Here is a 26,686-nt window from a genome sequence, read left to right on the forward strand (position 1 = left end):
AACACACTGTGTGTGATTGGCCTGTTAGATAGTGATCAGTGAATGTGTGTGTGTTACTTTATCATTATTATTATTATTTTTGTTATGATTTTAATACATATACTTGTATTTATCATCATTTCGTTTTCTTTTAAAAATACAAACATTTCTATAAAAGTTGTATCAGTTCTAGTAATAAAGATAAAGATTAGTGATAATATGTTAGAATAAATCTATATATGTATACTTATATATTAGAGAGATAAAGATTAGTGATAATATGTTAGAATAAATCTATATATGTATACTTATATATTAGAGAGATAAAGATTAGTGATAATATGTTAGAATAAATCTATATATGTATACTTATAGAGATAAAGATTAGTGATACTATATTAGAATAAATCCAGCTGGATAAACTCATAAATTAATTTATTGTATAGATTGTAATGACAGAAAGCTTGATAGCTAATTTATGAATAGGGGGTGGGAGTAAATACGTTGTTCTTCTTCCCACTCCTTTTTGGATATGAAAAAACAAACAAAAAAAGCTTTATTTTTAATTATTTTATTTTTGTTCATGCATGTTGTCTTTGCAAAGTATTTTTGTTATGTCTGTCCATTACTGTATTATGTTTTATTTCTTTTAACATGTCCGAAATAAACTTAAACTAACTAACTAGTCACTGAATGTGACCTTTATTCTGTTCATGTATGTTTGAAGCTCAGCCAATCACAGCACTGACAGGTTACGTAATATGTTTTACACAGTGAAACCACCACGCCCCCTACTGGACAAAACGCAGAAGAAGTCTGAAAAAACCCAAAACGCTGTCATAACACTGAAGAAGTTGAACTAAAAAGGAGAAAGTGTTGTTTATCTGGATTATTAGAGCAGCCAGGTGTTGGTGTGTGTCCGTTAAAACACACGGATGCAGATGTCCAGTTTATGGTGATTTATCTGATGTGTTAATATAATAATAATAAAGATACAAAGCAACCATCAGTACAGAACACACCATACATAATGTACATAATGATATAACACTAACATAAAGGACTGTATTCAGTAATATGAATGATATGATGTAAACAACGACCTCACACAAGGCTCACAGCTTATCTGACCATCACAACAGCAGCATTAGTAGATAAACAATACACATTAACACAACGTAGCGTTCTTATTGGACAGTAAACAACATAACTCACCTTCTGGCATTGACACACAGAAACCCCGGATGTACAGGTGAAGGTTGGGTAAGTACGAGCTGTCCACTGCTGCACCAGGAGAAAAGGAAAGTAAACTTTGCAGCTACGGCATCTCACATTCAGGTGTGGTGCGTTCACGAACATTGGAATTACCACGATGCATTCATGAGCGTCGGAAATACGTAAACTAACATAAAAACACAATGTAACTGAATGGTATTTGGTTCACCGAACATATTAACATCACAAACAACATGGGCTTTCTAACACAGCCGCCCCCGACTGTCTCCACAGACAGTCGAATCCATGATAGAAAGTCCACTCAGGTAACTGAATCTTCGGCCGCGTCCTCCAGCTTAGGGAGCTGGACCAGACGAGCTACTGGTCGGACGTATGTCTGCTCTTTGACCTTGATGGCCGCGGTCCGGATGCGTCCATCAGCTCCAGGGTAAGTGGTTGTTACCTTCCCAACAGGCCATAGAGCTCGTGGAAGCTGTGGAACCACGATGAGCACCACTTGGTTTGGTTCGAGCTGTTTCCCGTCCTTCAGCCACTTCTGTCTCTCCTGCAGGCTGGGCAAATAGTGACCAGAAGTGGTCGACGAGGACTTGGCCGTGTCGCCATCGACGATTCCCGAGGGTGTTACTGGGGTCGTAAACAGCTTGTGGAAGAGATGCATCATAGCGTCCCATTAGCAGGATGCTAGGCCTGATGGGATCTGGATCAGCTACGTCGTACGTCGTTACGTCGCTTGACGAGACATAACCAAGGGGCTTAGCGTTCAGGATGCAGACGCTGGTGCAAAACATCTGGGGATCTCCATCTGGATGAGGTCTGGAATCTCTCGTTCCATCTTGTAGCGGCAAAAAAAAGAACTTATTTCCTTCCTTCCTTTATTTTTCCTATTTTTCTGTGGCCGCTACTAAAAAAGGACAAAGTGCTTGACGCGCAGGAGCGCACGCAAAAACAAAAGGTCAGGAGAGTGAGTAGCGTATAGAAGTTGACTGTTTTATTATAGTAAACAAAAAGTAATTAATTATGAATCAACAATGTATCAACAATGCTGCGCCTGGCTGCGGTCAATGACAGTTTTGCCAATGATTGTGCCATCCCCCAGCCCATTTGAAACCTCGGTAGGTCCTGCCCTCACCACCTGAGGAGGGAGGAGCTCACACAAAAAAAATTCAGGTTAATGAACAAACACAAAATCAAACAAAATATGTAAATAAATTAAGGAAACTTAAATGCGGCTCCTACACATCTGTCACGGAGGCTCTGTGGCTGGATCGGCTCATCCCAGCCGAGTTGTTCCTTCCAAAGATCCTGAACTAGAATCTTGGCTCTGGTGGTGAACGGTAGGCTACAATATAACCTGACTTGCTGACTTGAATGTAACCTAGGGGGTAGAGATACGCGGATAGGCAATTATTTCATCCGCAACCGCATCACAAAAGTCGTCATCCACCCGCCATCCACCCGAACCAACGTTTTTTCAAAACCACACCCGCCCGCCATCCGCCCGTTGTTGTAGGCCAACATCTAATATGGATGAGGGGGGTCAGGCCATCTGAGTTTCACTTCTGCCGCGCGCTGCTGTCATGCAGTGTGCGCCCCTCTCTCTCTCTCTCTCTCTCTCTACCAATAACGGGAACAGAGCGCTATGCGGAGATGAACGGAACGAGCCAAAAGCTGAAAATCTATTCCTGACGTCCGCGGTCGATATAAAGTGGATAGGTTTCATTCATCCATGTTTTGACAGACAAGTGATAATGAGTTGCGCCGCACCGACAGCCATGTGGCTCAGCCAGCCAGGTGACGCACACAGCACAACAACATGTGCAGGCTGCTGCAGCAGCACGTCAAAGGGACACCGCCGAAAATAAAATAAATAGACTACACATAGTTTTTGAATTGTTTTTGCGCATGTTTTCATCCATAAAATGACCAAAAATGAACACTAGCGGATTTCTTGATCACTATAACGAATTATTTAAACAGCATTTGTATAGAAATGATTCCGTCCCAAGCCTTTTGATCCATAAGCGGTTGATTAGGCTACTATATCCGTGATCACTATAAGTGGTTTCCACTGTATTGTCATTTCCATGAAGAAAGTGTTGACTGTTGTTGCCAATGCCCTCAGATCAGGAGTGCGTTCCTCACAAAATGAATAAGGTGTTGCCATCTCTCATGCACAGACACCAGTGGGCAATTACTGCAGTGCCTGATGAAAATTTGACTGTTTCAAAGAGTGCTGCTCATTTTTCGTATGTGGGTAACAATATTTAACTATGTATATATTTTTCCTAATTGGTTCAACCGCCACCCGCCCGAATCTAATTAACCCTTTGATGCACAACATATGCACACCCCCTCTAATGCGCAACATGGGTCTAAAATGACCCGCATTCATTTTCCATGTGAATTCATGCTGGGTGAGTGTTTCTTTGTGGTATCTTTTAAAATCAATATATTTTATGATTGAATCCTCCAAGTATCATTTGAATATCTTGTTTTTAATTAGTACAGGGTGTTATTTCCATTTTTACTTTCTTATTTTATGAACAAATAGACAAAAAGTCTCAGAGAGTGGACCAGTTAGCTAGCTAGCTGTTGACATTTCTACATTCTACTGTATTAGTTAACTACAGTAGAACATGTCAACAGCTAGCTAGGTAGGCAGCTGTTGACATGTTCTAGCTGGTGTCTACAATAGAATATTATTCTATTGTTGTCACCAGCTAGAACATGTCATCATGTTAACAGTTAGCTAACTTGCTAATATTAAGGTATTTCCCTTTATGACAAGTAATGTAGCTACTTATTCAAGGTAACTAAAACCTTATCAATTATGCACAGTTATCTTTAATGAGTCATCAAATGTTTCTTTAGGTAAATTGGAATAATTGTAAAACAAGTAAATATGATTATATGTGCTTAAAAAAGAATATTTACTGAAGAAAATGATAAATACTGTGCAGTGATTTCAAAGATATAACATTGAAATAGCCTACTCAGATAGAATAAACTATGGTTAGCTGTTGACCACAGTAGAATATGTCAACAGAGCTATTAATGGGGGAAAAGGACAGGTAATGACTAGTCATTATTGTAATCAAGGAAACAATGGTCTGTTGTTGGTATAGATAGTGAGGGAATGCTAAAATTAAAGTATTCTTGCTATACTTGTTTTTTCAACCGGTCCACTCACTGAGACATTTTTGTTCATTTTTGTTCACAAGTTAGAAATGAAAAATGGAAATAATGACCCCACTAATAAAAAACAAGATATTAAATAATACTTGGAACATTCAATCATAAAATAGATAGATTTCAAAAGTTACAGCAAAGAAACTATCACTCAGCATGAAATCACATTGGAAATGAATGTGGGTCATTTTAGACCCATGTTGCGCATTAGAGGGGTAGTGATACAAAATGTGTTTTTATTAAAAAAGTGAAAAAGTAAAAAATAAAATAAGGATGTATTATGATCAAAAACAAGTTAATTGAGGAATACCTGGAATTCTATATGATGAAATAAATTTTTCGCAAAGATATAGCACAAAAAAACTCACTCGGGTCTATTTAGACCCATGTTGTGCATCAAAGGGTTAAAATATATTTTTTCGTCATGTCACCCGCCCGACCCGCGGTTTATCCGCGGACTCCGCGGTTGTGTCCGCAAACCGCGCATCTCTACTAGGGGGTCATATTGACAGGCAAGTACCTTGTAGACGTTCCTCAATGTTAGGGATGGGAACCGAAATTCGGGACTTTTTTGGTACCGACCGAATTCCAACCAAAGTACCGAGTATCGATTCACATAAAGTCAATCGGTACCACATTTCGGTACCTGAACGCACCTTCGTCGTGCGTCAGCGAGAGTGCAGTCTCTTTCAAGTCCTCGTCACGTAATGAGAGCAGATCTAAACGAGTCTCCCCCTCTCCTCTCGTCAAAACGTCAAGTCCACATGTTGCAGAGTTTGCTCTGCAGTTTCAGTTTCAGTTTTTTTTATTTGACAAAGTTTCACACAGAGCTTTCTGATGGCTGTAGGAGTCTTTCCATGTTTCTCCTTTTCCCACAGTAAAAACGGACATTTTTTCAGACAAGACTATAGTCTCAAACTTTTTTTTTTTTTTTCATTGAATGACTATTCCATTAGGCTATATGAAAATCATTGCCCATCCCTAAAAAATAAAATACTCTTAAAGGCTGAGGAGTTGTGATGTTGTTAAGAGGTAAATATTCAAATTTCAGACGTTTGTATTTATTTATTTATTTATTTTACCACACACACAAAAAGTACCGATTGGTACCGATATCGGTTCCCAGGTACCGAGTATCGATACCGTATCGATTCAAATGCAAAAGGTACCCATCCCTACTCAATGTGGGTTCGGTTCTCTCCACTGGTCTATGTTTGTACTTCAGGGAGTCACGGAGGCAATCCCAACGTAGCCCCAGAGTTGGCTCCTGCAGGTCCATGCTGGGTTGGGAAAGCCACAGCTCATTGCTCTCAGATCTGACGTCGGATGGAAGGTGCTCAACGACCTCCGGGATGTTGCTAGCCCACTGGCGTATCTCGAAGCCCCCAGTGAGGAGTAGCTGGCGCAGACCATCGACAAGATCCTTCGCTTCCTCCTTTGAGTGGGTGCTGCGGAGACAGTTATCCACGTAGAATGACCGCTCAACACAATCAACAAGATGGCTGTTGGACTCACCCATGTCCTGGACGTGCAGCTGCAGGGCGTACAGTAGATGGCACAGCAAGGGCTGCACGTAGCGCCAAATGGAAGGACTTCGTAGGACCATTCGTAGATCTTCGGCTCTTCGGTCCTCTTCGTGTCCCGCCAGATGAAGCGCAGAACAGGTTTGTCGGCTGGCAGAAGGCGTATCTGGTGGAACATACTTTTGATATCACCACTCACCGCAACTGGGTACTGTCGAAACCGAATGAGGACTCCTAGCAGCGATGGACCTAGAGCAGGTCCAGGAAGAAGAAGGTCGTTGAGTGACTTTCCTTCGTACTGAAAGGAACAGTTAAAGACAATCCTGTCTTTGTTGTTGTGTTGCACCATGTGGTGAGGTATAAACCAGGATCTGGTGGCACCACTGCTACGTAGCCCATCTTCTCTAGCTTGTGGATCTCCTGACAATAGACCTCAGCGCGCTGTGGGTCTTTGGCGAGTCTCCTCTCCGTACTACGAAGACTAGGCAACACTTCCATAGGAGCTTGGAGGATGGTGGAGTTGGTTCTGCGAAGCGGCGGTGTAGCAAATCTTTGGACCCCTTCAACATTGACTCTGACAGAGGAGGTCTGGAGCAGGTTTAAAGCTTGCTGATCTTGCTTCGATCGGGTCACCTGCTTCTGGCTTGTGTATGGCAGCGTGTCGATCTGCCAAAGGCGTCCAACGTTCTTTAAGAGTTCAGAAGTGGGCGAGACCGTTGCTGTAAGCAAGCACTGCTGGTTGGATGCAGGAACTTGGTCGACACTGGTGGGACCTTGAAGTGACCAGCCAAGCTTGGTGTGGACTGCAATGGGTCCCCCGGGGGGTCCCAATTGCACCGGCTCTATAGGTGTCAGGACATACATCTCTGTTTATTCATATATATATATATATTATTATTTATATTCATATTGTCTAAGTGAAGAACGTTGGGCTTTAGGGTGAAGTTTCAGAGTGTTGTGACTCTTCCAGGTGAACTCAGTTTGACCTTCTCTAGATGTGTAGCTACGTATGAGACAAACTGTTGTAAATAACAGGCTAAATAACAGGCTATACAAATCAAACTGCCTTGCCTTGTCTGTGTAATATAGGCCTATAGCTGATATAAAATCTTATATATAGTATGTAGTGTTACCCTTATCCTAACCTTTAAGTTAAAGTTTCATTCATTTCTTTTTTTAAATAATTCTGTTGAACCACGATTCAGAAGCAACGTCTGATTTATGTTCGCTAAACTTTTACCCGTTAGAACTTTTGTCAGTTTCAAGTTAATTCAGTGACAGTTGTTTTATTTTGTTTATCATCAATGAGGCTGAACATGTTTTAACAAAACATAAATAACTTCTGAACCGTTAATGACTGATGATGTAAAAGACGACGACACATGGAACACACTACAACACAATGACAACACAACCACTGGTCGTCCTGTTGGTGGTTTTAATGTGAACACAGACGTCCTCATTCTCATAGAAACTGGTTTATGTACATACATACACACATACATACACATACACACACAGTTATAGAAAGACAGTGCATTGGTTTCTATTTACAACAGATGACATAAATAGCAGGAGAAACGTTACAGGTTCAAACCCTGAGTCAGAGTCAGAGTCAGCCACTGAGCTAAAAGAACAACTCACGACACGTATTAAAACCTGCTGAGGAAACACTGGCAGCAGTCCACCATCCATCCCAGAACACTGCAAAATCTCTACATCTATCCAAGAATATTTGTCTTATTTCTTGTCAAAATGTCTCATTTCTAGTCAAAACTAATCTCTTTCCACTTCAAATAAGACTCATCATCTAAAAATTAACTTGTTTTTAGATCATTTTCAGATTATTTCACTTGAAATAAGTAGAAAAATCTGCCAGTGAAAGCAAGTTTTTAGTGCCACTATCAGATTTTTCTACTTATTTCAAGTGAAAATCTGCTTGAAAGAAGTAAAAAGTGTCTAAAAACAAGCTGCTTTTTAATGTGATGAGTCTTATTTTAGGTAGAATGAGTTTTGTTTTGACTAGAAATGAGACTAATATTCTTGGTAAGATGTTGAGTTTTTGCAGTGTGTCAGGTGTGGACAGGAAACCCTGGACTTTCCCTTCACCTTCAAAATAAAAGCATGGGGCAGTTTAGTGGTTGTTTGTGCAGCAGCAGGAGTTAAAGTGGGAGCTGGAGGGGGCATGTCCCTTTAACTGTACACACCATCCAGTAGAAAAACAGACCAGTCACACCTGATATTATATATATTATACACAACGAGCCAATCAGCACAGACCTGCCTTGTCTCCTAAAACCACAATACTCATATATACTGTATGTTTATTTATAAGTACAATTAACCCTCTAACGATCCTAGACCAGCGCGGACCTGGTTCACTGCAAAAACTCTACATCTACCAAGAATATTTGTCTTATTTCTAGTCAAAACAAATCTCATTCTACTTAAAATAAGACTCATCACATTAAAAGTAGCTTGTTTTTAGACACTTTTTACTTCTTTCAAGCAGATTTTCACTTGAAATAAGTAGAAAAATCTGATAGTGGAGCAAGTTTTTCTTTCTTATTACAAGCACAAAAAACTTGCTTTCACTGGCAGATTTTTCTACTTATTTCAAGTGAAAATTAGTTTGAAACAAGTGAAAATGATCTAAAAACAAGTTAATTTTTATTTTAAGTGAAAAGAGATTAGTTTTGACTAGAAATGAGACAAATATCCTTGTAAAGATTGTGAGTTTTTGAAGTGCTCTGGTGTCGGATGTAGAAATCTTTGGGTTCATTCGTTCGGAGCTTCGATACGACTCTTTACAGTTGAATTAAAACTGTTTCTCTTCAGTTCAGTTGATCAGTTGAGGCTCTGGAACTTCTCCCTCAGGTTCTTCACCATGCTGCTCTGCTGCTGCTGCTGCTGCTGCTGCTGCGTGGCGCCGTCCTCTGGCTCTGCAGACCGCGCGGCCTTCGCCTCCTCCCGCTGTCTGTACTCGTCTGAGTCCTGGTAGGCACGGCAACGGTCGATGACGGCCATGATGGAGATCTTCTCCCTGCTGGTGGGAGAGCGAATCTGAACGTAGCTGTCGTCATCATCATCGTCTTGTTTGGTTTCTGTGGCGGTTTGTGTTTCTGCAGCCGGCAGTGGAGGAAGAAGCTTCTCTACGACGATGAGCTTGTGTTCGGGGTCGCCGGGCAACGGAGCCTCGGCGGCGATGAAGTATCCGTCGTGGTTGCCCTCGGCGACGGCGGCCTGCTGCTCCTGGAGCTGCTGCAGCTGGTCGACCTGTTCTCCGCTGAGCCGCGGGTCCAGGGAGTTGGCTCGCTGCAGCCGCCGGCAGCGCTGCTCCCGCCGAGCGCCGTCACGTCTGCTCCGAGGTCGGGACGAGGACGGAGCGTCACTGTCGCCATGGGAACCTGCTGCTCCTCCTCCCTCCGAGGAGGAGGAATGTCGTCTCAGACCCCAGTGGAACATCTGCTCCGGCGTGGAGCGGCTGCGGCCCACAGGACTCTTCTGCAGCCGGACGCCGTGGTCCGAGTACTTGGAGCGGAGTTCCTGCACGTCGGGCCAGTGGAAGGCCTCGGTGGGACTGAGGGGGCTGCGGGACCGAGGCCGAGCCGGAGGGGCCGGGGGGGCGGGGCCAGAGCTGCAGGGGGGGGCGGAGCTCAGAGGCAGAGAGGACGACTTCTTCTGAGACACCAGGGGCAGGACGGGGTTTCCTGCAAGAAACACAAACAATCATAAATGTCAAGTTTAATTCTAGTTCATTATCATAAAGAAAAGACTGACAGGGTTATCAGAGAGGGACGTCAAGACTTTGGTCTTCTTCCATTCACTTCTGTGCTAGCCACAGTTTGTCCATAACGAACACCATGTTCAAGCATAAGGGTGTCCATCAGTGCACGTGGCACCAGGACACCCTAGGCCGGAGGTCAATGATCGACTTTGTAGTCGTGTCATCTGACCTCCGGCCGTATGTCTTGGACACTCGGGTGAAGAGAGGGGCTGAGCTGTCAACTGATCACCACCTGGTGGTGAGTTGGATCCGCTGGCAGGGGAGGAAGCTGGACAGACCTGGAAGACCCAAGCGTATCGTGAGGGTCTGCTGGGAACGTCTGGCAGAATCCCCTGTCAGGGAAGTCTTCAACTCCCACCTCCGGGAGAGCTTTGACCGGATTCCGAGGGAGGTCAGAGACATTGAGTCTGAATGGACCATGTTCTCCACTTCCATTGTTGACGCGGCCGTCCGGAGCTGTGGCCGTAAGGTCTCCGGCGCCTGTCGCGGTGGCAATCCCCGAACCCGGTGGTGGACACCAGAAGTAAGGGATGCCGTCAAGCTGAAGAAGGAGTCTTACCGAGCCTGGCTAGCTCGGGGGACTCCCGAGGCAGCTGACGGGTACCGGCAGGTCAAGCGGACGGCAGCTTGGGCGGTCACGGAAGCAAAAACTCGGGTCTGGGAAAAGTTCGGAGAGGCCATGGAGGAGGACTACCGGTCGGCCTCGAGGAAATTCTGGCAAACCACCCGGCGCCTCAGGAGGGGGAAGCAGTGCTCCACCAACACTGTTTACAGTGGAGGAGGGGAGCTGTTGACCTCGACTGGGGATATCGTCGGGCGGTGGAAGGAATACTTCGAGGATCTCCTCAATCCCACTGACACGCCTTCCGTCGAGGAAGCAGAGGCTGAGGACTCAGAGGTCGATTCATTCATCACCCAAGCTGAAGTCACTGAGGTAGTCCAGAAGCTCCTCAGTGGCAAGGCACCGGGGGTGGATGAGATCCGCCCTGAGTACCTCAAGTCTCTGGATGTTGCGGGGCTGTCGTGGCTGACACGCCTCTGCAGCATCGCGTGGCGGTCGGGGACAGAGCCTCTGGACTGGCAGACCGGGGTGGTGGTCCCTCTCTTCAGACCGGGGTGGTGGTCCCTCTCTTCAAAAAGGGGGACCGGAGGGTGTGTTCCAACTACCGGGGGATCACACTCCTCAGCCTCCCGGGGAAATCTATTCCAGGGTGCTGGAGAGGAGAATTCGGCCGATAGTCGAACCTCGGATTCAGGAGGAACAATGCGGTTTTCGTCCTGGCCGTGGAACGCTGGGCCAGCTCTATACCCTCCGCAGGGTGCTCGAGGGCGCATGGGAGTTTGCCCAACCAGTCCACATGTGTTTTGTGGACTTGGAGAAGGCTTTCGACCGTGTCCCACGTGGCATCCTGTGGGAGGTGCTCCGAGAGTATGGGGTCGGAGGCCCTCTGCTGAGGGCTGTACGGTCCCTGTATGACCGGAGCAGGAGCTTGGTTCGCATGGCGGCAGTAAGTCAGACCTGTTCCAGGTGCGTGTTGGACTCCGGCAAGGCTGCCCTTTGTCACCGGTTCTGTTCATTATTTTTATGGACAGAATTTCTAGGTGCAGCCAAGGGCCGGAGGGGGTACGGTTCGGGAGCCACTTGATTTCATCTCTGCTTTTTGCAGATGATGTGGTCTTGTTGGCTCCCTCGAGCCAGGACCTTCAGCATGCACTGGGGCGGTTTGCAGCCGAGTGTGAAGCAGCTGGGATGAGAATCAGCACCTCTAAGTCCGAGGCCATGGTTCTCGACCGGAAAAAGGTGGCTTGCACCCTCCAGGTCGGGGGAGAGTTCCTGCCTCAGGTGGAGGAGTTTAAGTATCTTGGGGTCTTGTTCACGAGTGAGGGGAGAATGGAGCGCGAGATCGACAGGCGGATCGGTGCGGCGGCCGCAGTAATGCGGTCATTGTATCGGTCCGTCGTGGTGAAGAAGGAGCTGAGCCGAAAGGCAAAGCTCTCGATTTACCGGTCGATCTACGTTCCCACCCTCACCTACGGTCATGAACTCTGGGTCATGACCGAAAGAACGGGATCCCGGATACAAGCGGCCGAAATGAGTTTCCTCCCTTAGAGATAGGGGGAGGAGCTCTGTCACCAGGGTGGCGGGGCGCTCCCTTAGAGAGAGGGGGAGGAGCTCCGTCACCAGGGTGGCGGGGCGCTCCCTTAGAGAGAGGGGGAGGAGCTCCGTCACCAGGGTGGCGGGGCGCTCCCTTAGAGAGAGGGGGAGGAGCTCCGTCACCAGGGTGGCGGGGCGCTCCCTTAGAGAGAGGGGGAGGAGCTCCGTCACCAGGGTGGCGGGGCGCTCCCTTAGAGAGAGGGGGAGGAGCTCCGTCACCAGGGTGGCGGGGCGCTCCCTTAGAGAGAGGGGGAGGAGCTCCGTCACCAGGGTGGCGGGGTGCTCCCTTAGAGAGAGGGTGAGGAGCTCTGTCACCCGGGAGGAGCTCGGAGTAGAGCCGCTGCTCCTCTACATCGAGAGGAGCCAGCTGAGGTGGCTCGGGCACCTGTATAGGATGCCCCCTGGACGCCTCCCTCGTGAGGTGTTCCGGGCATGTCCCACCGGGAGGAGACCAGAGGAAGACCCAGGACACGCTGGAGTGACTACGTCACTCGGCTGGCCTGGGAACGCCTTGGGGTCCCCCCGGAAGAGCTGGAGGAAGTGTCCGGGGAGAGGGAAGTCTGGGGATCCCTGCTCCGACTGCTGCCCCCGCGACCCGATTCCGGATAATGCGGCGGAAAATGGATGGATGGATGGATGTTTCAAGCTTGTTTGTAGTGGAAGCTTCTCGAAGCTCCTCTTCCCGGTTCGTCAAATTTGATGAACCGGGAAGAGGAGCTTGGAGGTATTTGGATGTTTTTTGGTGTGTCTTTTTGTTACAAAGACAGTTGGTATCCATTTGCAAGTAGATAATGAGTGAAATTTGAATTTTAGGTGAACTATTCTTTTAAATGCTGCTCATTTGCATATTCACATCAGTGTAAGTATTTGTATTCTCTTTATTATCTATGTATTTATCCCTTTAACAGACAAACTGGGAGCAGTGTGTGAAACAGCGGTACATGAGTCCTACCTGCAGCCTCCCTCTCCTCCTCCACCGAGGCTAAGCTCTTGGTGCTGGTCAGGAGGAACTGGCTGCGCTGGCGGACCACGGGTTTGGTGGTCTTGATCTTCTGGCTGTACTGACGGGCCAGGTGAAGGACTTTGCTCTTGGTTTTGTCTCCGTCGTCCGTCTGGTCCTCTGAGTCGTCCTCGGCGGTCCTCGGTCCTCCCGCTGCCTCGGCCTTCAGCTGGGCGACGCGCGGCGCTGCAGCTCTCAGCACCACGGCCTCATGTCCAAACACCTGAAAACAACAAGACCAATGAAAAGAAAGTTGTGCCTCCTTTAAAGATCAAGTCAACAACAACCAGACTACATTTGATGTTATTTTGTGTTGGTTTGAATAGTTAGAATATCATTATTTTTCATGTTCTTATGTTGTTTCACTCCACCGTGGCTTTATCATTACTGACTGCCATCATCTGCCCACAAACATTGGGGGCGGTGCGCGACCGTAGTGGAAATAATGAAAGTAATGGCAAACAAACACTGCTATCCACTCCAAAATCAGGCAGGTTTCCAGGATGCCAAGTAGCCTACTCATTGTAATGTAACAAGTGCCGATGAGAACCGGTGTCAAAAAGGGAAAAAGGAAGAAAAAAAAAACAATCGATCACAGACTTAAAGATCAATTTTCCATGGCAACGAACGAAGCTTCGAAGCTTCGATTTTTTTGGCTCTGCCCTAATGTTTTCCAGCGTCGTGTTTTGAGTTTTTGAGTTTATTTTACTTAAATAAAGAAGAAAAGTTTAAAGGCCCAAATAGGACGATATACACGTTCTATATATGTTATTTTTCTTCTACAGACCTTCAGCGTGTCCTTCAGACTCGCTGCGCGCGTCGCTCCGGTGGTTCTGGTCTTGAGGGGCGTCGGTCCGGTGGTGGATTCCTCGGTGACGGCGCCGAGGTCTGATGCTCCGGTCGACGGGCCGACGGCGGTGGCGGCTCTGGAAGTCTGAGGAGCTTCTCTGGATTTGTCTCGCCCTCGGTCTCTGTCTCGGTCTTCACGCTGCGATCTGGAGATCTTGTGCTCCATGGCCTGCCAGATCTTGATCATCTCAGATGAAGGTCTGAACTCCTCGTCCTCCTCAGACGGATTATTATTGTCCTGCAGACTCTGGGACCGGGACCTCGACGGGGTTTGTCCTGAGTCTTCTGCATCCGTGCTCCTCTGGTCCGACCTCAACGAGTCCAGAGAGTCGCTAGAGACCATGCAGCGGCCGTAAGGGTCTGAGGGTGAAACCAGCTGAGACTCGAGGCCCGAGGCGGCGGTGGATGTGGCTGTGGTCTGGCGGTCCCTCTGGTCCTCGGCGGCGGTCTCGGTGCTGCTGTTGAAGCGGCTGACGGAGCTGCGGACCAGGCCGGTGGGGATGTAGGTGAGGCTCTCGCGGCGCTGCAGACCGAAGGCCGCGTCCTGGTTCCCCGCGTCCTCGTAGTAGCTCCTGATCTTGCTGATGAGCAGCTGGTCCTGCTTGGACAGCGCCGAGTCTCTGCGGCGGCGGATCGCTCTGTCGCCGTCCAACAGCGGAGACAGAAGAGTCTGATCGGTCTCCGCGGTGAAGGTCTCCACGGCGACAGCGGTGTCATCTAACCGCTGGCCGCCGAGCTCTAGTTCGGCGCGGAGGCTCAGGCTGCTGCTGTTCCTGCTGGGTAACCGCGGCGACGGGCAGCCCAGCGAGCGGGCGTCGTCCGGGGCAACGCCGCTGCCGCTGCCTCGCTTGACGCTGCTGGTGAAGTGCTGAGCGATGGCGCCGGCTCGGTCCAGCACCGAGGACGGGAGGATGCTGACGACCGCGCTCTGCTGCTCTTCCTCCTTGTCTTCATCCTCCTCCTCTTCCTCAGACGACTCGGCGCTGCTCAGCGTCTTGGAGTCTGAGTCCGGCGTGGCCGACGGCGGTCCGTCCCGGGGCTCTGCAGGGTTCAGTTTGACCTCTGACCTCTGAGGAGGAGCTGAGGTCAGAGGAGGTTCTGCACCAGGTTCAGAGTTCACTGCTGGTCCAGACTCTGAGGTCGTCTGCAGCAGCGGATCGGTGGCGAGCTGGAAGAGAAGAAAATACAGATGATCATCACATCATCACTTTCAGCATTCCCACTATTGTTCTTCTGTTTGGCCATTTTGTTTATTCTCTTTTTATGTGTGTCTGTAGCCTAGTGGTTAGATCACTGGGCTGAAGACCTGAAGGTTGCTGGTTCAAATCATCACTTTCAGCATTCACACTATTGTTCTTCTGTTTGGCCGCTTTGTTTATTCTCTTTTTATGTGTGTCTGTAGCCTAGTGGTTAGATCACTGGGCTGAAGACCTGAAGGTTGCTGGTTCAAATCATCACTTTCAGCATTCACACTATTGTTCTTCTGTTTGGCCATTTTGTTTATTCTCTTTTTATGTGTGTCTGTAGCCTAGTGGTTAGATCACTGGGCTGAAGACCTGAAGGTTGCTGGTTCAAATCATCACTTTCAGCATTCACACTATTGTTCTTCTGTTTGGCCATTTTGTTTATTCTCTTTTTATGTGTGTCTGTAGCCTAGTGGTTAGATCACTGGGCTGAAGACCTGAAGGTTGCTGGTTCAAATCATCACTTTCAGCATTCACACTATTGTTCTTCTGTTTGGCCATTTTGTTTATTCTCTTTTTATGTGTGTCTGTAGCCTAGTGGTTAGATCACTGGGCTGAAGACCTGAAGGTTGCTGGTTCAAATCATCACTTTCAGCATTCACACTATTGTTCTTCTGTTTGGCCATTTTGTTTATTCTCTTTTTATGTGTGTCTGTAGCCTAGTGGTTAGATCACTGGGCTGAAGACCTGAAGGTTGCTGGTTCAAATCATCACTTTCAGCATTCACACTATTGTTCTTCTGTTTGGCCATTTTGTTTATTCTCTTTTTATGTGTGTCTGTAGCCTAGTGGTTAGATCACTGGGCTGAAGACCTGAAGGTTGCTGGTTCAAATCATCACTTTCAGCATTCACACTATTGTTCTTCTGTTTGGCCGCTTTGTTTATTCTCTTTTTATGTGTGTCTGTAGCCTAGTGGTTAGATCACTGGGCTGAAGACCTGAAGGTTGCTGGTTCAAATCATCACTTTCAGCATTCACACTATTGTTCTTCTGTTTGGCCATTTTGTTTATTCTCTTTTTATGTGTGTCTGTAGCCTAGTGGTTAGATCACTGGGCTGAAGACCTGAAGGTTGCTGGTTCAAATCATCACTTTCAGCATTCACACTATTGTTCTTCTGTTTGGCCATTTTGTTTATTCTCTTTTTATGTGTGTCTGTAGCCTAGTGGTTAGATCACTGGGCTGAAGACCTGAAGGTTGCTGGTTCAAATCTTGCCTCAACAACTGGAATCCTTAGAGACACCACTGAACTCATTTCTGTACAAAAATAAACGGTCAGAGATATTATGGACATCACCACTGCACTGCTCCACCGTTTATTTAGTAAAGAAATCATCACAACAAGGACAAAGTGTTAGTTTCTGTGGCGGGGAGAGCAGGCGCTCTGTGATGGGATAGTAATGTCTTTCTGGGATGTTTCAGAGTTAAAACACAAAGTTTATACTGTTTCTACTCTACACTATATGAGTTCAGTGGTGTCTCTAAAGATTCCAGTCATGTACCAGAGATATCTGATTGTTTTCTGAGTGTTTGTTGTGGTTGGAAGAATTGCCCCCATGGGTTAGCGTTGTCGCTAGCGCTAGCGCCGTTTTTTGCTCCCCCCAACACTGGGTGACCATCAAGAGAACAATTTAGGGGTCAAAAATGACCAGAATTCTCCTTTAAAGCAGATAAATGTTAGTAAATGTGTGGCTTCATGTTTCTGCTGCTCAGGTGTAGAAACTGAAGCTGTTCTTCACTGCTCTGTACCTGTTCAGACGGTGGCTCAGCTCCACCTGGTTCTCCTCCAGGAGGTCGGCCATCTTGTTTGGAGGAGACTCCGCCTCCCTCCGTCTGCTCCGACAAACACAACACAACAAAGCTTCAGCAGTTTGTCTCGTCAAGTAGAACACTTGGTTAAGTATGAAGGCGCGTTACTACCAGACATTTCAAATAAAAGGGTCAGTAAAAGTCGAGGTCCTGTTTGTTCTGGATCATTAAGAAGAATCAAACTTTATATTATGAATTCTCTGAGTTTCCCAAACAGGGTTGTGTTAGGAGAAGCATCAGAAACCATAAGACCTCCTGTAGGTGAGTGAAGCGTTTCCTCATCAGCTTCCTCACACAAACTGAATGAAGTGTCAGTCGCTGAAACCAAACATGCAAATAAAACAAAGCAACCAAACACCGAGAGGCAGCTTCAACACGTTCAGATTAAAACCCTGAGCTGCAGGTCAGAGGAGCTTCAGCAGGTGAACTTCCTAACGCTCTGCTCATCAAAGCCCTGTTCTTTAAAGGGATACACCAACATTTGTTTTTTTTTCCGTGTCTTGCCTCACTCCCGAGTCCATGGCCAGCAGATAGACACCATCCTTTCCACTGTGCGTGCAGTAACAAGGGAGATAGAGCCGTATCGCCGTAATTAGCTTAGCTCAAACACTGGAAGTGTATAGGTAGTGTTAGCCTGCCTCCACCTAAAGTCGCTAATTAGCTTAGTTCAAACACTGGAAGTGTATGGGTAGTGTTAGCCTGCCTCCACCTAAAGTCATCAGAGAAACTCTTCAGCAACTCTAAACAGAAACCGGCGGCCGATCTTCGTCTCAGAGCTACAAAACTCTCCGGTAAGGCATCTTGAGCGGTCAAATGCCGCTAACGGGACGAGATCGGTCAAAACGGAGGGTTCAAGCAAAGATGCTTTATTTTGGTTCAAGCTAGCTACATCGAGGGTAGGTTAGCTTCCTATTTCAAAGTAAAAGCACAAATTCTATCGTCATGGTTTTCTGTATGTAAAGGGCAACGGGTGTTTTATTTTGTGAAAGTAACTGGAAGTGCGTTGGTCACAACGGCTAGCTTGAGTAGCGCCGAACAAAATAGTAAACAGCTGGTATTTAGACAAATTAACGACACACTGCTGATCTAAACAGCTACTTTCTCACCTAAACATGTTTGAAATGTGGATAAAGTGAAATATTTACAGAGTTTAGAGCTAAAATGAAATCAGCTTCTGACTGCTGGTTTCGGCTCAGGTAGGAGGCAGGCTAACATTACCCATACACTTCCAGTGTTTGAGCTAAGCTAATTAGAGACTTTAGGTGGAGGCAGGCTAACACTACCCATACACTTCCAGCGTTTGAGCTAAGCTAATTAGTGACTTTAGGTGGAGGCAGGCTAACACTACCTATACACTTCCAGTGTTTGAGCTAAGCTAATTAGTGACTTTAGGTGGAGGCAGGCTAACACTACCTATACACTTCCAGCGTTTGAGCTAAGCTAATTAGTGACTTTAGGTGGAGGCAGGCTAACACTACCTATACACTTCCAGTGTTTGAGCTAAGCTAATTAGTGACTTTAGGTGGAGGCAGGCTAACACTACCCATACACTTCCAGCGTTTGAGCTAAGCTAATTACGGCGATACGGCTCTATCTCCCTTGTTACTGCACGCACAGTGGAAAGGATGGTGTCTATCTGCTGGTCATGGACTCGGAAGTGAGGCAAGACACGAAAATTTTTTTTAAAGGGTTCTTTAACTTCTGAATGTAAGCGGTCCACCACCCTGCTGCAGTTGAGCCCCGGCCTCAGACATGCACCTCAGCTGCTGTTAGTCCCACACGTGAAGCTCATGCAGCCGAGCCGAGAGCTCTGGAGCCACACTGCAAAAACTCAACATCTTTCCAAGAATATTTGTCTTATTTCTTGTCAAAATGTCTCATTTCTAGTCAAAACTAACCTCTTTCCACTTAAAATAAGAAAATGAACTTGTTTTTAGATCATTTTCACTTGTTTCAAACTAATTTTTACATGAAATAAGTAGAAAAATCTGCCAGTGAAAGTAAGTTTTTTGTGTTTGTAATAAGAAAGAAAAACTTGCTCCACTATCAGATTTTTTTTCTACTTATTTCAAGTGAAAATCTGCTTGAAAGAAGTAAAAAGTGTCTAAAAACAAGCTACTTTTTAAATGTGATGAGTCTTATTTTAAGTAAAATGAGATTTGTTTTGACTAGAAATGACATTTTGACTAGAAATAAGACAAATATTCTTGGTAAAATATATGAGTTTTTGTGGTTGGTTATGGCCGAGCGGAGCAGGGAACGCCGTTATCCAGGAGTTATGGAGCGGTGGAGGAGGAAGGATGCAGCAGCGATGAAGCCCAGGCCGGCAGCAGAAAGCCGTCCTCACCGTCACCGTCAGCGAGCTGGACAGAAAGGCCTGCACCCTGAAGTGCCAGCAGGAGATGGCCGCCAGCAGCGAGCCGGCAAAGTCCTCGTCTACCTGCTCCTCGTCCCCCAGCAGCAGAAGGTCGTCTGGATCGCTGTCCTCCGTCTGGGACCGCCGAGGACGCAGCCGCCGTGCCGCCTCTTCCTCCTCTTCTTCCTCTTCCTGCTCCTCCTGCTGCTCCTCTTCCAGACCGGAACCCAGTCTGCTGCTGCTGCTGCTCCTCTCCCCCGGTAAAACCCCCTCGCTGCCCGAGTGCTGCAAGACGCCACACACACCCTCACCTTCACTCTGCAACGACTCTACGACTAATGTGACCTGGTTCAACAGATGTTCTCTGGACCAGAGGAAAAACATGGTGGTTGTGCACACACCCAGTAAGTGCCTATTTTAGGCCAGGTGCCGGATAGTCACAGGATTATTGAAAAGAAAAAGAGGGAATATCCGCACACTGGATTAAAGCTCCCATTTATTGGATACTTGCATGCAACGTTTGGACCAGATGTGGTCTTCCTCAGGCAACTAGAGAAACGGCAGGACAGGTAGCAGGCATATACTATATATATAGGCTGAAGGCCTGATGACATCACACCTCTGTCATTAGTTGGATGGGCCAATTATAAGCCACTTAGTATGCACAGAGGTCAAAAAGTACAGTAAATGTTACACAACACAATACACAATATACACAGACACAGACACACAGGTCAAGTGTTTAAAAGATGTACACAAAGACATGAGATTATAGTTGATAAACAACAACACAACAAAATGCATAAAGTCTAAAGAACTTGTTGAACACTGTTCTTTGTGTTGTGTAACATTTACTGTACTTTTTGACCTGTGTGCAGACTAAGTGGCTTATATTTGCCCATATATGGCCACCTGAAGCCCATCCAACTAATGACAGAGGAACCAGTTTCATCTTCCCCTCTTGGTTTTCTTATAATATAATATAAATGTAATGTGTAACGTTCCTAATGGACCACTAGAGGGCGGAGCAGCTGATGGATGGAGCTCAGTGACTGTAACTCTGTGACAGGACAGGGAACTGGTGACCAGCAGGTGTGAGACAGTTTGATTCTTACCTTTAGGATGGCTGTGAGGTCCAACAGGCAGCAGGCGAAGGAGAAGAAGGAGGAGAAGGAGACAGATGATTGGTTGAACACAGACAGTAAAACATTCAGTTACTATCCATCTGTGAACATGAACATTGAACAAAGAGACCAACACAATCAAGACTATTTCGTCCCTGAGGTCAGTGAACGCACCACAGTAACAGATGCAGGGGCTCGGCTATGCATAGATACTATATACACATAGACGCCGCATTCGAGCTTGTCAGGGTACGTCAACACGGCGGCCATCTTGGTCAGGGGTTTCTGACCATAGACATATAAACGTCTGACCAGCAGTCAGACCAGTCAGACCCTGTAGAACACATTTCAGTGTATTTATGCATGTGGGTGTGTGTCTGAGTATGCAAGTGTATGTTTAATACATAAAAAAAAAGAGATTTTTTGTTGATGTATCATAAATATCTGTCTGACATTTATAACAAACTAATTGGCTTGAAACTTGGTTGAATATCCAGTGAGTTGTGGTGATGTTAATGGTTAATAGACCTCTGATGCAGGAAGTAGACACGGCTTCCCCCTGACCAAGATGGCCGCCGCGTTGACGCATCGTTCCAATGGACAGCAGCGCCAGAGGCAGCTTCTACGTGTTTATATCTATGTCAGCTGTGAATGTGATGTCACAAAGTCACACCTGCAGGAAAACACCTGTTCAACATGGGATGTAAAGGCTGTAAAAGGCCGTGCTGCGTTCAGGGACCGTGGGACAAACCAGAACAGAATGAGACACGTTACCTCTGCTGCTCCTCAGGATCTGCCTGGTCGGCTCTGGAGGAGGAGGAGAGGAGGAGGAGAGGAGGAGAGGAGGGTTCAGTGACAGGTCAAAGTGATGAAGATGAAGATGAAGATGATGGTGCTTCATCATCAGGTGTTTTTACCTGACTGTCGTCGCCCCTGACGACCGTCTCTCTGGAACTCCTCGGACTGAGACGACAGAGCTTTCTTCAGACGCTCGGGACTGAAGCGATACCGGGGAGGATCTACAGGGGAGAGCACCTTCATCATCATCATCATCATCATCATCATCATCATCATCATCATCATCATCATCATCATCATCATCATCATCATCATCACAGCTGATGAACAGAGTTTACTCACAGATGGCGTCCATTTCCAAGATGGCCTCTTTAGCCTGAAACAGAAAACCACGTCAGACCTCTGCTCACTGGTGTGTGTGTGTGTGTGTGTGTGTGTGTACAGGTGTGTGTGTGTGTGTGTGTGTGTGTGTGTGTGTGTGTGTGTGTGTGTGTCTGTCTGCTCCCTGACCTTCTGTGGGATGATGGCGTGGTGGTTTTCCAGAATGATGCGTTTGATGTGATGAGCCCACAGCTTCTTCTCCTCCACCGTCTTCGCCTGAACAAAGAGTTTAAAAGAGTTCTGTCACGTTGAAGTTTATAACAGAGGGTTTGTGTTTACGCCACTTCTCCCTGGGACACGCCCCTTTCATTCAGACACAGTGGCAAAACAACAACGTCACGTGCACACCCTCTGTAAGTACAGATGGTCAAGTTGAGGGTTCCTACACATTTGAAAGTTTCCAAATTCCAGACTTTTTCCAGACCCTAATTTCCAGACTTCTCTGTAAAAAAAATCTAATAATGTGCTGCCTCTGTGCTGTTCAAGTGTTCACCTGTGTCGTTCTATGTCTTGGGTTCATTCTGTATTTTACTGTGATGTGTATTTTTTGTGATCTGTATTTTATTGCGATCTGTATTGTGAGTGTTGGGACTATAGATGGAAATTCGCCCTCGATGCTAAATCTGGTACAATCATCTTTTCATGGTTTTGCAATTGACTAATGGTATTGTACACTGTCCTGTGTTATAATAAACTAAACTAAACTAAACAATATTTAAGTAAATAGACGTGCATAATATAAGAAAATCAAGCAATTTATCATTCGTTTTCATTACTCTGAATGTGTCTGCCATTATGCAAATCATTTCCAGGAGATTGTAGCTAGATACAAAATAATTAACCCAAATAACTTCAGATAAGACCGAACCAAGATGAAATATATTTCCATACAATAGTTTCCATTTTCCATACTTTTACAAACCTGGAAATGTATAAAATCAAATTCCATACTTTTCCATAATTGCATAGGAACCCTGGAAGTTCTTCAGCTCACCTGCACGGTGTGCGGCTGCTTGGGGTGTTTGTAGTGCGTGACGCTGAAGCTCAGGGAGTCTTTGGCGCTTTCGATGAGCATCAGAGTGGAGCACTGAGGACAGAGGGACAGAGGTCAGAGGACAGAGGTCAGGGGTCAGACCAGGCCTCAGGTCAGAGGTCAGTGTCAGGGCCTGTCACTCACAGAGATGTGAGTCTTGTAGACGTAGTGCTCCCCGCGGCGCTTGGTGATGAGCAGCATGCGGTCGAACAGGAAGAGCGTCCTCTCGTTCTTGGCCCGGTGGACCTTGAAGGTTCCTTCTAGGACCAGTTCCCCGTACGTGGTGAGGTCCGGTCCTTTCCAGTTCAGCAGCAGAGACTGGACCTCCTGGTGGGGGGGGGGTGACATCATCATCATTACCTTCATCATCACCTTCATCATCATCATCATCATCACCTTCATCATCATCAGTTATTCTAGTAGGAAGGAGGGGTCCCAATGTCCCCGAGACAAACATTTTTGAAACATGGTTTTTTAGGACCCTTAAGGTGTCTACTTAAGATTTTTGCTTGTTGCCCGGGACAACTAATGTCCCATGGGTGTTTTTTGGCGGCCATTTTGAATTTATGTCCGCACAAATGGCGAAAAATGCCAGTTTTCATAGCTCCTAAACTAGACATCATACAAAGACAAATGAACACACTTTTTCTGATAATTTTGACACCAGGAATCAAATGGAAAGGTCGCTGAGATGATAAAACCACTCTTTATCAGAGAAAAAATAACTCCAAGTAGTATTTTTGTATAAATTACTCAAAAAAAGTTCGGAAATGTTTTTTCAGTCCATAATTTCTCCCTTTTAATAATTCTGGTTGGTGCTGCTTTTTAGACAGATGGAAAGCCTGATTAGTCACCTTTCCAACGAGGTACAACTTGTAAGGATTGTGCATTCATGGAATGAGTGACAAAGCTAAACATGTGGGAGCGACCAATTTAGAATTCTTAAGTGAAGCCCATTTAAATCTCACTGTCAACATGACGGTTGTTGACTGTGACAGCGTGGCGGTGCGTTCAGGTGTCGTTACCTGCAGGCGGACGGTGCGTTCAGGTGTCGTTACCTGCAGGCGGACGGTGCGTTCGTAATATTTTTTTCCGTAGGATAGGTCCGGGAAAGTCCCGCCTTCCCCGCCTCTGATTGGCTGGATGAACTCTCTGATTGGTTGTTTGATTTGGCCGTGTAACGTCATCTCACAACAGTACTGTAGTAAACTAAAATATACACAAACCGAAATGTCTAGTGTGTTCAGACGCCATGGCGAAGTGGTTTGCGTTTTCGCCTGCGGTGTGGTGAACCCGAGTTCGATCCCCGCTGGTTTCACATTCTGAAAAATTTTGTTTTTAAATGTATATTCCAAGTTTACATTTTGAGTTTGAGAGAAGTGTAATTGTGCCATTGGTTGGGTTTAGGCAATGAAGAAAGGAGTTGGTTAAGTTTAGTAAAAAGACTTTCACAGCCAAAACAAACAACCAATCAGGCGAGAGTCCTTCTAGCCAATCAGAGCCGAAAATGGAGGCGGGAAAGGCGGGACTTTCCCGGACCTATCCTACGAAAAAAAATATTGTGGTGCGTTCAGGTGTCGGACGGCGTGACGGTGCGTTCAGGCGTCGCTACCTGCAGACGGATGGCGTGACGGTGCGTTCAGGTGTCGTTCGATCCCCGCTGGTTTCCCATTCTGAAAAATTTTGTTTTTAAATGTATATTCCAAGTTTACATTATGAGTTTGAGAGAAGTGTAATTGTCCATTGTTGTGTTTAGGCAATGAAGAAAGGAGTTGGTTAAGTTTAGTAAAAAGACCAGGTAGGTAGAGAGAGTCCAGGTAGATCTAGAGGCACTTATCACAACTGACAGCCTGCGTTTCACAGCCGTTTCACAGCCAAAACAAACAACCAATCAGGCGAGAGTCCTTCTAGCCAATCAGAGTCAAAAATGGAGCCCATCTAGCCAATCAGAGGCGGTAAAGGCGGGACTTTCCCGGACCTATCCTACGAAAAAAAATATCGCGGTGCGTTCAGGTGTCTTTACCTGCAGGCGGACGGCCTGGCGGTGCGTTCAGGTGTCGTTACCTGCAGGCGGACGGCGTGGCGGTGCGTTCAGGTGTCGTTACCTGCAGGCGGACGGCCTGACAGTGCATTCAGGTGTCTTTACCTGCAGGCGGACGGCCTGACGGTGCGTTCAGGTGTCGTTACCTGCAGGCAGACGGCCTGACGGTGCGTTCAGGTGTCGTTACCTGCAGGCGGACGGCCTGACGGTGCGTTCAGGTGTCTTTAACTGCAGGCGGACGGTGCGTTCAGGTGTCGTTACCTGCAGGCGGACGGCCTGACGGTGCGTTCAGGTGTCTTTACCTGCAGGCGGACGGTGCGTTCAGGTGTCGTTACCTGCAGGCGGACGGTGCGTTCAGTTGTCGTTACCTGCAGGCGGACGGCCTGACGGTGCGTTCAGGTGTCGTTACCTGCAGGCGGACGGTGCGTTCAGGTGTCGTTACCTGCAGACGGACGGCCTGACGGTGCGTTCAGTTGTCGTTACCTGCAGGCGGACGGCCTGACGGTGCGTTCAGGTGTCTTTACCTGCAGGCGGACGGTGCGTTCAGGTGTCGTTACCTGCAGGCGGACGGCCTGACGGTGCGTTCAGGTGTCTTTACCTGCAGGCGGACGGTGCGTTCAGGTGTCGTTACCTGCAGGCGGACGGTGCGTTCAGGTGTCGTTACCTGCAGGCGGACGGCCTGACGGTGCGTTCAGGTGTCGTTACCTGCAGGCGGACGGCCTGACGGTGCGTTCAGGTGTCGTTACCTGCAGGCGGACGGCCTGACGGTGCGTTCAGGTGTCTTTACCTGCAGGCGGACGGTGCGTTCAGGTGTCGTTACCTGCAGGCGGACGATGCGTTCAGGTGTCATTACCTGCAGGCGGACGGTGCGTTCAGGTGTCGTTACCTGCAGGCGGACGGTGCGTTCAGTTGTCGTTACCTGCAGGCGGACGGCCTGACGGTGCGTTCAGGTGTCGTTACCTGCAGGCGGACGGTGCGTTCAGGTGTCGTTACCTGCAGGCGGACGGCCTGACGGTGCGTTCAGGCGTCGTTACCTGCAGGCGGACGGCCTGGCGGTGCGTTCAGGTGCTATTACCTGCAGGCGGACGGCCTGACGGTGCATTCAGGTGTGGTTACCTGCAGACGGACGGCCTGACGGTGCGTTCAGGTGCTATTACCTGCAGGCGGACGGCCTGACGGTGCGTTCAGGTGTGGTTACCTGCAGACGGACGGCCTGACGGTGCGTTCAGGTATCATTACCTGCAGGCGGACGGCCTGATGGTGCGTGCGTTCAGGCGTCGTTACCTGCAGGCGGACGGCCTGACGGTGCGTTCAGGCGTCGTTACCTGCAGGCGGACGGCCTGACGGTGCGTTCAGGCGTCGTTACCTGCAGGCGGACGGCCTGACGGTGCGTTCAGGTGTGGTTACCTGCAGGCGGACGGCCTGGCGGTGCGTTCAGGTGCTGTTACCTGCAGGCGGACGGCGTGCTCGTGCTTCCTCTTCATGTCGTTGATGTACCAGGCGACTCCCGTCATGGTGTAAATCGCCTCCTCCACCACCTCGTATCCTTCCTCCTCGGGGTCAAAGTGCTTCGCTATCTCCTAAACATGACATCATCAGGGGTCAGGGTGAGGTCACACTCACAGGGGGGAGGGGGGAGGGGGGGGAGTCAGGTGTGTGTCAGGTGTGTGTCAGGTGTGTTTACCTGGAGCAGCAGGTGGTACTTGAGGATCCTCTGAACCGGTTTGAGCAGGTACGAGCCGAGAGGCAGCGAGCGCTTCAGCAGCGCCTGGCGCTCACGGAAGAACTTGGCCAGAGATTTATTCCTCATGCACTCAGTCAGAGCCGCCACCGAGCTGGACAGGTGAGACAGGTGAGACAGGTGAGACAGAGAGGACAGGTGAGACAGGTGAGACAGGTGAGACAGTAGCCATGTTTCCATCCAAAGTGATTTGAATCACTGGGAAATGCGCATTAAAAGAAATTAAAATCCTGTGTGTCTCTATCTACGGACTTTGCACCCCCCCCCGGACGGACTGACGGTCTGATTGGTGTCTGCTCTGGATAAAGTTATGCAGTAGACCACAACCCCAACTAAACCTGGATAAACTTAACAAGGATGTCTACATCTGTTCTAAGTTAAGTCAACAACGTATTTGAGGCAACATATTGTCAGAGATGTTTAGATGTTAGCCAGTATCACAAC

General features: G+C 47.4%; 1 protein-coding gene across 1 annotated transcript in view; it reads right to left on the minus strand.

The window, feature by feature from the left end:
• Positions 1-8,684: 8,684 nt before the first annotated feature.
• The window catches only part of LOC146961045 (pleckstrin homology domain-containing family G member 3-like), a 28,011-nt gene continuing 10,009 nt past the window's right edge, over positions 8,685-26,686 (minus strand). Inside the window, exons 6-19 of the mRNA XM_085771645.1 lie at positions 26,186-26,336; positions 25,950-26,081; positions 22,605-22,787; positions 22,422-22,514; positions 21,557-21,643; positions 21,389-21,422; positions 21,166-21,267; positions 21,023-21,055; positions 20,192-20,250; positions 19,122-19,259; positions 16,709-16,792; positions 13,657-14,886; positions 12,822-13,092; positions 8,685-9,637 (exon numbers count right to left, since the gene is read on the minus strand). Of these exons, the coding sequence (XP_085627771.1) occupies positions 8,775-9,637; positions 12,822-13,092; positions 13,657-14,886; positions 16,709-16,792; positions 19,122-19,259; positions 20,192-20,250; positions 21,023-21,055; positions 21,166-21,267; positions 21,389-21,422; positions 21,557-21,643; positions 22,422-22,514; positions 22,605-22,787; positions 25,950-26,081; positions 26,186-26,336 (3,460 nt within the window). The 3' untranslated portion in view covers positions 8,685-8,774. The remainder of the gene's footprint in view (positions 9,638-12,821; positions 13,093-13,656; positions 14,887-16,708; positions 16,793-19,121; positions 19,260-20,191; positions 20,251-21,022; positions 21,056-21,165; positions 21,268-21,388; positions 21,423-21,556; positions 21,644-22,421; positions 22,515-22,604; positions 22,788-25,949; positions 26,082-26,185; positions 26,337-26,686) is intronic.

The sequence above is a fragment of the Trachurus japonicus genome, chromosome 24 (assembly GCF_045865225.1).
Source record: "Trachurus japonicus isolate A0001 chromosome 24, Traja_1.0".
Classification (NCBI taxonomy): domain Eukaryota; kingdom Metazoa; phylum Chordata; class Actinopteri; order Carangiformes; family Carangidae; genus Trachurus; species Trachurus japonicus.